Below are 12,784 nucleotides of genomic sequence, written 5' to 3'. Positions count from 1 at the left end.
AACACAATTATATATTGTCAACGATTTATAACAACATATTTATATATGTTGCCAACATAGAAGGGTAAAAATGGAATTATAGAAAAATAGGATCGTCTTGTTAACAACATAATTATATATGTTGCCAACGGTTTAAAATGTGTTGTCAACAGTTTAAAAAATGAGTTTTTTATACATTATTGTTCCCGGGTGGATTTTTTTTCATATTTGGTCCCAGATTTTGGGCTTTCTTACATTCAATCTAACACCGCTTTCTAATATCAATATGGCATAGGTGAAAAAAATTACATTCATTATCGCACTTTCTGCGCGAGTAAGAAGCTATAAGTTAAAGAGAAGCCCCTACACACATATCACGTAGGAACCGAAATTGCATTTGATGGTATAACTAATCCAAAATTCCCTACCATCCTCAGCTAAGAAATTGTATCATTGAATATAACTAATCAATAATTACATTCTCCCAATTAGTTGTTTCTTAATGATCGAATAATCATCAACTAATACTACAATAAGGAAACCCGATGACTCTCGACTTACATTGACAGAGGAGATAGTTGTGATTTGTGATACAGTAAACCCAGTCAAGGATTCTTCTTATGAGTGGATAAAACTGTGAAGAACAAAACTGATCCAGAAAATACCAGCAAATATCTTATGGAATGAGGAATGAACTATGGTCTTTTCAGATTCAATCCTTTTCTTCTTTCTTCAATGGCTCAGAGCTAACAATTGGCAAATTCCTTCTGTACTGAGGCGATGTCAACCGCCTCTCTAGTGGGGTCTTTCTCTTGCTCACTACGAATCTGTTAACCCCTTTTCTCATTGGCATTATCTGTGGGAAATCCTCGTCTGGGATTTGGCTCAGCTCAGATATGTCTTTTATCTGGGCAGCTCGTCTGAACCATCTCTCTGCTTTTGCTTCCTCTGACATGTCCAGAGGATCTGGTTCCTTCACTAAAGATCCTTCTAAGCTTTTACCAGTAAATCCTCTACCCAAACTACCTCCATTGCTCTGGGTTTTTTCAGACAGCTCACGGATTGAGCTTCTTCCGATGGGACTAGGTGTGGAATACAACCTACTACTAGTACTATTTTCCTTTGAAGAACTACTAATCAAACTTTCTCCGTTATTATTTGGTAGATCACCATGTCTTTGAGTTTCACTCCCTTTGGATTGCTCGAGACTCTTTTCCGCAGATCTACTACCCATGTTGGATCGTTGATTCTCTGGTTTCTCAGTAGAGTAACTTGCAGCTCCATACTTGGAAACCCTGGGATTTGTTTCTTCCGACTTCTCAGAAACACTCTGAATTTCATTTACAGAAGAAGTGCTCTCCTTGGCTTTTTCTTTAGATGCTTCTGTTTCAGGCGAGTCCAACGATTTGTCTCTTTTTGCAAAATAATCAGGTGGGAAAGGAACAAAAGGAACGAAGTTGGTATTAGTTGCCTGTTCCATAGCTGCCCGTCTCTTGTGCAGTGGAGAGGTTAAAGACCTGTCTTTCTTCTTGCTTACTACAAATCTATTCTCTCCTTTACGCATAGGCATGATTTCTGGGAAGTCCTCGTCAGATATAGCACTGGCAAGATCTGTAACATCATGCAGCTCTGCAACCTTCTTAAACCATCTCTCCGATTTCTCAGTTTGTTCTTTATCTTCCTCGACCTCAGCTTGGGTTACTGGCTTTTCCGAGAGCCGCAAGTCGTCACCTGACTTTCCGACGGGAGAAGAGCTCCTCTGTTCGACAGACTTCACAGTATCAGATTTATTGTTCATTATTTGTTGATCCTTCTCTGATTTCTGAGGTTTAGCAAACATATCAGCGGGTAATGGCACAAATGGGACATAATTAGACTTGCTTCCTTCAGATTGTCTAAATGATGGAGATGCTGAGTTTGAGACTGTATCTTTCAGTCTTCCAGAGTTAGTTTCTGGAATAGATGATTTACGACCAAGAATTCTGTCCAAACTCCGGCTTACAGATGTATCAGAGGTATTAGGTGGTTCCTCTCCATCCCCTGCTCCGAGGTCACTCCGGCCGATGGTGCTATCATGACTTACGTTGCCTTCGGATTGATAGTTAGTCAAGCTTCGCTCTAGAGGTGGTTTTTTCGTGCTCACAACAAATCTGTTCACACCTTTACGTAGAGGCATGATGTCTGGGTTACCAGATGAAGATTTGTTGAAGCCAGATGTATTACTAGCTTCAGCCTCCAAACTAGAACTCGGACTAAGGATAACCTCTCGGGGGCACTTGCAATCGCATCTCAAGCATACAGCATTTCTCCCATAGTTATAGAAATCACATCTGAGGGAAATGAAATATCAGGATTCGATCAAAATTAATCAGATACAAACACACATACTATAAAGTGGACAGAAAGAGATGAGTCTTACTGAGGGCACTCCCACTCCCCTCCAGTAAGCTGTCTTTTTGGCCTTGCCTCGTCGCATTCAAGACATTTCATGTTTTTCGAGAAGTTTGTGAATTTGCACCTGCCAAAAAGAACGTTAAATAGATTATATACTGATACCTCTCTGCAAGAGGACACTAGTCTAACAATCTCAAAGAACTATGCATCAGCATATAGAAGTTCTTCAAGATGAGAACTGAATGAATAAGAAAATTTAAATGATAGTCGGGCTGCCATCTTCAATTAAATATAAGAGAGAACTAACACAAGCAACCCCCTATGTTGCCAATATAAGACAAAGGCACTACATATTCACAAAGCCTTGAAATTGTAGATTCTAAACGAAAAATAAATAAATTGTAGGATGCTGCAACAAAGCCACCAGCCATGTAAAAGTAATCAAAATAAGTAGTCTACCAATGCAGAAATGGTCCTGATTTAAGACCATCCTGACTTGGCTATAGTACTATGCATGAATGACACCAGGACCATGATTTTGAAGAATTACTTACCAAATGACCATAATCTGCCCTAACCAGCGATGGGGAGCGCTACCTTGAACCTCCAATGCTGAGTCTTTCTTTAAGTCAATGTACAATTATGGGGGTTGTGTAGTTTAATATGGGTTAAGAATCTCATGTCTTTGTGATTTTAGAGATACCTCTATGAGTAGTCACGCTAATGCTATCTATTGCATCTTGCATAGCTTTGACTAGACCGTTATTGTTGAGGAGTATGCTCATTTAATAAGTTGTTTTTTAAATTTTACTACTCATTTATGCAAGTTATTAGTTATTATGTGATGTATATATGTGACTATTTTTATGGAAAAGGCAGCCCTGAGAGAATATTCGAATGGAGTCTTCTTTACTTCTATCTTCTTTCTATTCTCGTCTAGACTCTAGAGTTCTCCTGCTTCTTCCTCGCTTCCCATGTTTCTCCTCTCTATGCCTCTCTCCTTATTTATCCTAATCCCTCCCTTCCCTTCAGCCCTTCTTACTTCTCTACAGTTATTGTTCTTGTTCTGCATCAACAAGCCTATGCACGGAGTAGCACTCAAGCTCTTACTACTATGTATTTAAAACAAAATGCTACTTAAACAGAGGCATTGAACATTTACCATACATATTTATGCAAAGAAAAGAAAGAAGAAACTCTGGACACCAAACTTACTTTTGACAAATCCAATCACCTCTCTTCATTTCAACTTTTTGTCCAAGAAGTCTCGGGATCTGCTCATGTTTCTCAGGAAACTGCTTTTGCAATGGATTTGACTGTTCAGATAGTTGATCAGCTCTGCTTGCATCACCTAACTCTCTCAACAAATGGCGGACAGATGATTCAACAAGTTCTTTATTCTTGAGGTTGAAATGTTCGGAAGCAGTTGACAAATTGTAAGCATAGCTCAGAAGAAACCTCATTAGATCAACCATACATTCTTTTTGGAACTCCAGATCCTGAAAAGTTGACATAAATTTCATGGTCAAGAATAGTCAGAATTTTCTTCGCTGACAACAACCAAGAGTAGACCACATCAAAGTATTGGAGATGCCCAGATATACTAAAGAGCCACTCAACATAAATTACAGAAAGAAGATCAGTTTTGGTCTTCTTGTATCTATAATCGGTGAAAGAGAATGTCTTTGCAAGATATTTTTATACAACTGTATTTTTGTAACATATAAGTAATAAGCTCATGTAAGTGACCATGATTTTTCTAGCAAGTTTAAAAACTCAAATCTTCGTGATTATGAAGATTTAACACAGGGAAGCTGAGGTTGACAGACCAAACTGGTATATCCTCTTCCATTTGCCGAAATTAGATTAGCACAAAAAAAAAGAGATGCTCAAAAATCAAAAAATTTATCCTAGGACAGGATTGAGCAAGGAATGAAGACTTGAACGCCATTCGGACATCAATTTCAGCCTGATTCCGTGCTCTTATTTAGGGTGGTAAGCACATAGTAATCCTTTTTTATGTAAGCAAGAAAGACCGGTCAAAAATCAATAATGAGACTTTAAAAGTTGTGCAATAGGCATATGCAACATGGATATCAATCGGGTATCAGTATAGAACGTATCAGATACCAACCTAAAAACAACCATTACAAGGACGCGACCATAATGCACACACATGTTCATACACACACATATGCATATGAAAGTAAAGTTTTAAGGGAATCAACTCTTCTCAGCGGGAAAATGCCAATCAAACACACTTGGAAGAAAAGCATACATAAAAGAAATTCAAAAAGAGGAGCATCAAGTACTCGAGGAATTATAATATAATTCATTAACATAGAGCTAGGACCATAATCTTTTTATGCGAACAAACTAAGCACCTGTCCAAGAGTTTGGGTGGTCTCATACACCTTATAATGCGAGACCAACAGTCACTCGAATACTGACACAAGGCTTTCACGCGTAAGATAAAAACATAGGTTGCTCGATTAGCAAACACTTCTGTTATTCTTCTTTGTGTTCCAAAAGAAAAAAAAAACAAAGGCTAATGGTATCCTAACGTTTTGAATTTTGATTTTACACACCAAATGGTGTTCCATAATTGCACATTTGCACTCTATGTAGGCCTCGAAAAAGGGGACAAAGTTCCAAGTGGAAATGAGTGTAACAAGACTTCGCACGTTGCACCTGTGGACTCTCGGCCAACTAAAAATAACCTTCTTCATTCATCGGTTCAGGTTTTGCAGCTAATCTAAGACTAATACAACAAAATAGAATAAGTAAAAAGAAAATCACTATAGATTGTAATGGCGAAGAACATTCCGTAATATATAGTTAAAGATTGAAGTTCTAGCACTGGTGTACCGAGCAATAATTCATGCATATTACAGCAAAAACAAAGTGTCATACTTACTTTTTGTTTCTCATGTCAAAATGGGTCTGTTTAAATCCATTGGGATATTTGAAGTTCCAAGAACAAACACAATTCACACTATCTTTCAACTAAATTTTCATATAATCATTTAGACTGAATACTAAGAAATAAGTTTCATGTGTAGAAAAAAGATGGGTAGCTTCAACTTACATATCCCCCATTGCTATCCAAGAACGTTTTAATTCTTTTCTCCGAATCAACTGCACTTTTGAACAATAAAGGAGACCCATTTTCCACAATAACCTCAATATCCTTCCTGGAAAGCAATCTACAACAAACAAATATTCAAAATTAGACTTCAAATTTCATTATCCCCAATTCAAAATCTCACAATATAATACAAGTTATCATAATAAAGCAACGAAATTTACCTCAAAAGATCAAATCTTTCACGAGCAAATGAAAGGCAAGCATTTGCAGCTCGAACAAACTCGTCTGGCAAACCCTCAAACTCATCCAAATTCCACTGTTGTTGATTGAAATAGCCAGTCAAGCTAAGATTTTGCACCAGTTTAGTCCATTCCGGCCAAGAATTGGAACCCGAAGAGTTAAGAGAAAACCCTAGTGAGTTTACTTCATCGTCTTCAGTGATAAGAGTAGTTGTTGTTGTTTGAGTTTGATTACTTTCAGAAGCATTGATTGAAAGCCCTAATCGATGATTACGTGAATTCAGAGAGAATCTGTGAGTACGGATTGAATAGGAGGAGGAGGATGAAGAGATAGAAAGCTTGTTAGAGTGACGAGCAAGTCGAAGGATAAGTGAAGGACGAAATGGGTAGAGGAGTGGAAGTGGAGATGTGAGTAACACTGATAACTTCGAAGCTGTGCCCATAACCACCACCACCGCCACCACCACCACTTCTTTTTCGAAGAACAACCACCTTTAGGGTGGAAAAACCAGTGTCACTGTAGACTAGAGAGAGAGAGAGAGAGAGAGAGAGAGAGAGAGAGAGTTATATGCCCATGGATGTTTGTGGAACCAGAAGATAAGACTTGCCCAGTTCGCATAGCATAGCTGCGACCACTTTTAAGGAAGATATATTTTTGTAAGGGTTAATTTCATTTTTGACCCACACTATGATCGATTTGTTTATTTAGCCTTCCTATTTTGTTGAAGGTTGTCGTTTTGGGATGTAGAAAACTTTTCCGAGTGCAAATGTTTGGGCGAGAAACTTTTTGTTTCTTTTTTCTTTTTCCACAAACCTCACATCCTCTTGTTATCTTCACTTTAGTAGAGTCGTCCGCAAATTTTCATTGTCAACGACTTTAACTTTTTTTTTTTGTCCTCCCACTGCCACCGACCGAAACCACCTTGTTTTCGATTCTCTATCTTCCTCCATGTCTCTCTGGTTCCTCTTCGCGAAGGGTTCCTGCCGACGAAGGGGAACTAGAGAGGGAGAGGTCAGGAGACAGAGAGACCGGAAAAGAGATAATGAGAGAAATCAGATGAGGTCGTGGTGGTGTTGAGAGGAAGAAGAAGAAGATTAGAGAAAAAAGATTGGGGGGAAATAAAAAAAAGGGAGATTTTATAGGGCCTCCTCATTTTTGTTAAAAGGCCCCCCCTCAATGATAATTTACCAAGTAAAATAGTTCATGGGGAGAGGCCTTTTAACAAAATTGGGGAGACCTTATAAAACTTCCCTAAAAAAAAATTCACCCAATATTATCTTATGTTTCTCGAAAAAAATGTTGTGTTTCTCCGAAATACTCACTTTTGTACAACAATGTTAAACCCCCACATTATTGTTTGAATAATATGATAACAGAGGAGATATAGTTCTGAAGGTTCAGGAAAATATAGACGATCTCTTTGTAAAGAAAATGAAGAAAGAAGATTACAAATCTAGAAATCAAAGGTGACTTGACATCTCAGTAGAAACTGCATAGTAGAGGATGGGAGTCAAATAGGTCAGTCAGTCACAAACAATTCTCCTTCGTCCTAGAAGGAGAACGACTCATCTTTATTTGAGAAGAGGATCGACTACTCATCTCAAATGAAGGGTCTGTTCTGGGCTTCAGGCGGAAGAGTTCTTTCCCTTAGCCATACCAAGGATAAAGAGATGGAAAATTGATTGTGGTGGTGGTAGTAGTCGAAAGTGGTGGCCGCGGTCGAAATGATATTGAACCTAAAGTTTAGAAGATAAAAACAGACCAAAGCTGATTTTTAAGATTAAAATTAAGGTGCCTAAATAGTCAATTTATGTAAAACTGGATGGGCCCAAAATGTTATTACCTCCAATCAAAATTTTAGGCCCCAACCCAAGGCACCCACCAATACCATAACAGAAGCCAGAAATATCCGTTATTTTCTCTCTCTAGTGAGTCTAGTCATCTACCAAAAACCGTAACAAGTCGTTACAAATCAGTAACGTCTCTTCTGACTTATCAAACACGTGTGGAACCACCCACGTGATTTCGTAACAGTCTTATTCCCACTTCCATATATTCTTACTCGTGCACAATCCACGTGCCATTCACACATGTAATAACCCATTCTACTTTTGCTCTTTCTCTCTCTAGAAAACTGTTTGTTATGCATTGTTGAGTACAGTGGTGTATGTACCTGCATAGAAAAAAAAAAGGAATAAAGAGAGAAGAGTAGTAAGAGGAGCTCTGGCCTGTCTCATCTTGCAGTTACATTTACCTTCCAAAAATGGGTTGTAATTGATATACTACTTACTTTTAAAATCAGTCAAACAAGTAAAGAAAATCATGACCCTTCCTTCCCCCACATGACCAATCCATCTTCTCATAAATGTCCCCATCAATCTTCACAATCCATTGATGTAATGATGTGTGGAAGTTACAAACTATCACTTCCTAAAAAAAAATATTATTGAATTTGGTTTTGAATCCCTTGATACAACATCTTATGGGTTCACTAATAACAAAAAAGATGTCTATTTTGTTGATGTGAAAATTTAAGAGCCTTGAATTTATGGAATTCTATAGAAAAGTCATTCTATTGGAAAATATAGGGTCGGCATACATTTCTGATTATGGGTGTGTGTATGACATCAAGTTTTGAAGTTTTTGTCTTAAAAAGTTACTATAAAGTTACTGATATTAGAAGATCTGTGCACAATTTCTGAAACTATTCAATTGTCGAATGTTGTTTTGGATGCAAAGAGTGGAATAGTAATTAGAGAAGACGAAAGATAACTAGTTAGGATTAAAATTACCATACTAAATTAGTAAATTACAAGATATAAAATAGAAGAAACTAAAATTTAAGACTACTTAAATGGACTTTCCCATAATTATCATTACATGACTAGTTCTTAAACTATATTTCCTCTTCATCTTCTAATGGACGCCCTCTCTCTCTATCTCACTCTCTTTCTCTATATGGATTGCTTTATACTGTTAACTCTCAAGTTTGAAAATCACACTTCATCCAATTTTCTTCATCAAAACCCATTATGACCCACAATTTCCTTTTCTATCTTGTTTTCATCCAAAACCCCACTCTTCTTCATTAAATAGTTCCAACTCCAAGGAAATCAATAAAAGATACACTTTTTTTTCCATCTTCTTTAGTATCAATTTCCCTACCCACATACAAATTCTTCCCCTTGCTGACTGATTCAGAGGCTGAAATTTCAGAATTTGAATCAGAAAAAACAGATTGATCCACACCCACACCCATAACCATCATCATCTCACTTGCAGATTTATACAACTTATCATTATTATTATTATTAAATATCCCCAATTTCTCATTATCAGAACCAACACCATAGTTTTGAAAACCCACCATATTCTCTTGATTAGATAAGCCTGAAAGTCACAAAAACAAACACAAACCCATTAAAATTAAACAATAACCCAGATGAAATCTCTAATCAAAATTCAAAGATTGATCTTAATGAAGAAGAAAAACACATACCCATTTGAATATCAAAAGGTTGGATTGGATTGAGAGAAGAACTAAGAGATAAATTTGTACAAGTTGAGTCAGATTCAGCTAGAGAACTTGTTGATCCATTAAATGCATTGATTTTGTAAGCTTTGATATTCATTTCAACACTTTTAAGAAGAGCTTCTTGATCAATAGAGGTTGATGATTTTCTTTTTTTACAGAGATTTGATTCTTCTCTAGTCTTTCTAGCCATTAGAACATGCCAATGATTTTTCACTGCATTATCAGTCCTACCAGGAAAGATTCTAGCTATCAATGCCCATCTATTTCCATACAATCTATGAGCAGCCAATAGTTTCTCTTCTTCTTCTTCACTAAAAGCTCTCCTATTAATCCTTGGGTTTAATTGATTAAACCATCTTAATCTGCAACTTTTTCCTGCAAAAAAAAAACAACCCAAAATATAACATTTAAAGATGAAAACAAAGAAAAGAGAAATTTTGATTTTGGTTTAATGATTTTATTACCTGATCTTCCTTCTAATTTTTCTGAGATGAGGTTCCAGTTTTGAGGACCATATTGAGCAACAAGTTCTTTCAGTTTAGTATCTTCACTTGGTCTCCAATGACCTCTTGAACAGAGCTTCCCAAAATGACCACCCCCATCCTGATCTTTCCCTTCTTTTCTCATACCATTTTCTTGATTTTCAAAGTACCCATCAGAATCAATTGAGTAGTTAACTTGTTCAGAGGTTTGAAAGCTTTGATTTTGCTCATTTAATGGAGTCCCCATTACTTCATTTGATGAAAAAGTTGGAATCCCTATACTAAGAGAGAAAGTTTGTGGTGATGGTGGAAGAGGAGGAAGAAAGTTATACTCTGTTCTTCCTTGTTCAGTAGAGAATTTCAGATTTTGTGAACTCATGGTTCACCACAAGAGTTCTCTCTCTCTCTCTCTCTCTCTCTCTCTCTCTCACTTTCTCTCTCTAAAAATCAGTCTGGTTTACTTGTGTCTTCTCTCCTTGGTTTTTGCTCTGCATGCAAATCAAAACCGCTCGTGTGGGTAGGGCAGGAATCTCTCTTTCTCTCTCTCTACCCTAATACCCTTTCCTGTCTCTTGTCTCCATTCCCAATTTTCTTCTCTCTTTATACAAAGTTGTGATTCTCTCTCATTGGAAACAAACAAAAAGACTTTAATGTTTCAAATAATGGGTGTCAATTTGGGAAACTGATTTACTAATAAGGACAGAAGTTATTTCAAACTGGTTCAAGATCACTAACAAACTTAAGAACCGTTATAAACTCTACTAATTTGTCTCAATCTCCATCTTTCTCCTTAGTTATGTATTGACAACCACTGGTTTTTAATTAAGACAACCAACACCCCTGAGATTTTCTTTTTTCCAACTTATCTATGTAATGAGTTTACCATTTTAGCAATATAGATTCTTAAAGAAGAGTCAATAAAGTTTTATAAATCCTTAGGATAGAGTTTAAATGACCGCTTTTCGGATCTTTGAGATTGGAAATCACGCGGCACGTGATAGAATATCTTTCTTTCTCTAAACCGCTATCAAGACATAGAGATTTTGACGCGTAGCTAGTGAGGATTATCTAGAGTGATCTTCTAAAAAACGAATAAGATGCATATGGACATTTTCTATAGTCCATACTAGCCTTGTATGTGCGCACGGGCCATAGGTCAATGTTACAAATTAAACTCCAACAACAATCCAAAGACTCGTGTGTAATAAAGAAAGCGGAGTTTGGAATGGGATCAACTCGAGCAGCAACCTCCAGCCTCGATATGATCGGAGTCACTCAAATGAGCATGCCGATCTTAACTACTTAACTTGGAATTGTCTCTATTTAAGGCCTTTCGAGTAAAAAAGTTGATGGGTCATGAAAATGTCCCATCTAAGTCGTTTAATTTAGTCGAGTTAGTTCGTTTCGGGTCTTTATTATAATAAAATGGTTGATTTTCTTGATTAGGTGTGTTTTGTGGAGTTAGGTGTAAAAAACGGTTAAAAACGAGGAAAAGACGCATGAAGGATATTTTGGTCATTTGGAGTGAAGGAAATTCTGGTAATTGGGCCAAGGTCAGTGCGTGGTTGAAAAGTAGAGGTCGAGACGAGTCCGTAGGAGAAAACGGAAGTCAAATCGGAGTCCGGATGGAGAAATAAATCAAGGTCAAAGTTTTGTTAAAGAGGGTTGACCAGGTGGGATATATTCTGTAGAAATTCGGGTACGCGGGATTCAGTGGGACACGTGGCGCGCTCTAAGGACCGGTGTATCCAATTCCCGTGTTTCCGCTTAGCAACGAAATGGACCCAATGAGCATGATTTGGTGGAACGCGCGGCAACTTAACTCCGTAGCCCGGTACCTACGTTTTAATCGCAGCCGTAGCCTTCCGCGTGTCCCAGATCCGACGGCTCCGGATGATTCCGCTTTTGTCCAGATCCCGTCCACCCGTCGCAACTTAGAATCCGTAGCCCCTTCCCACGTTATAATCTTGGCCGCAACCTCCCGCGTCATCAAGATCGGACGGCTCCTGTGCATCTCCTCCTATAGGCCAGATCCGGTGAAGCGCGCTGCAGTTTAACTTGGTAGTCCGGATCCCACGTTTTAATCTCAGCCTCTCCCTTCCGTGTTTTTGAAATCTAACGGCTTCTGAGCGTCTGACTCATTTACTAATGTTTCCTTATAACCCGAAGCTCCTTTATAAGATACTTCCGGACAGGTGGCTCAATCCGAACCGCTCCCTTCCGCGTTTTCTTCATCCAACGATCCAAGCTTGATGCCGCACGTTAATTGCTCAGCCGAGAAGCACCATAGCATCCGAAACCCTACCAGCCGCCGACACTTGTTTGCTTTTAGGGTTTTTCAACTTTAAACCCTCTTAAATCTCAAAAATGACCCTCCTTTTTTATGTTTTTACCTATTTAACCCAACCCAAAACCAAAACCCACCTATAAATAGCACCTTTCTCCTCCATTAAAACCTAGACTTCAACAACCCTCTCAAATGGCTTCCTTACCTAATTTCTAAGCCACTTCTCTTTCTATCTTCTAACCCTAATCCTCCATTCTTTTCTTCTACTTCTTCTCACCTATTTCTTTCTCTCTTTTCTTCTTACTCAATCCCTCTTCTATGAAATCCATCTTTTTCTATCTTCTTCTCTACCACTATTCTTTCTACCATTAATAGTCATCTCCTTCTTTCTTCCATATTCTTCCACCATTTCTAACCCTCTTCATCTCTTCTTTCCAACTTCTTTCTAGATCTACTTTCTTCCTTCTCTTTCTTTTTCTTATTTGGGTGGCAATAAAATAGCTATTACTTGGATTCCTTGGAGTAACATTCTTGAGCATAAATGGAGCAAATCTTGGACAAATTGGAGATACATGGGGATATGGAATTTGAGCATTCTTGGTGATTTCTTTCCATTAATTTCTTAGTATTTTCATTTATTTTACAATGTCAATGAATGTTATTCTAGATTCCATGTATAGTTAATTTAGCAATCTAAGGTTGTGAATGAAACCCATTTTAGATCTTTATAATACTTGTTCTTGATTAATTAAATCTTTTGATGTGCTTTAATGTCTATT

General features: G+C 37.7%; 2 protein-coding genes across 2 annotated transcripts; both read right to left on the bottom strand.

The window, feature by feature from the left end:
• Positions 1–415: 415 nt before the first annotated feature.
• LOC147545441 (zinc finger protein VAR3, chloroplastic-like) lies at positions 416–6,631 on the bottom strand. The gene is made up of 5 exons (XM_086638523.1): positions 5,683–6,631; positions 5,462–5,579; positions 3,589–3,872; positions 2,399–2,497; positions 416–2,309 (listed from the first exon to the last, which is right to left on the bottom strand). Exons 1-5 carry the CDS (start codon positions 6,141–6,143, stop codon positions 692–694), a joined length of 2,580 nt encoding a protein of 859 aa, XP_086494649.1. The 5' UTR covers positions 6,144–6,631; the 3' UTR covers positions 416–691.
• A 1,835-nt stretch (positions 6,632–8,466) lies between these two features.
• LOC147545440 (uncharacterized) lies at positions 8,467–10,857 on the bottom strand. The gene is made up of 3 exons (XM_086636925.1): positions 9,701–10,857; positions 9,201–9,611; positions 8,467–9,091 (listed from the first exon to the last, which is right to left on the bottom strand). Exons 1-3 carry the CDS (start codon positions 10,095–10,097, stop codon positions 8,790–8,792), a joined length of 1,110 nt encoding a protein of 369 aa, XP_086493051.1. The 5' UTR covers positions 10,098–10,857; the 3' UTR covers positions 8,467–8,789.
• Between the last annotated feature and the right edge of the window lie 1,927 nt (positions 10,858–12,784).

The sequence above is a fragment of the Eschscholzia californica genome, unplaced genomic scaffold (genome assembly GCF_041429995.1).
Source record: "Eschscholzia californica isolate CP2 unplaced genomic scaffold, dmEscCali1.0.p SCAF_4, whole genome shotgun sequence".
NCBI classification, from domain to species: domain Eukaryota; kingdom Viridiplantae; phylum Streptophyta; class Magnoliopsida; order Ranunculales; family Papaveraceae; genus Eschscholzia; species Eschscholzia californica.
The sequence above is the reverse complement of the archived record's forward strand: the minus strand, read 5'-3'. Positions and strand labels throughout refer to the sequence as shown.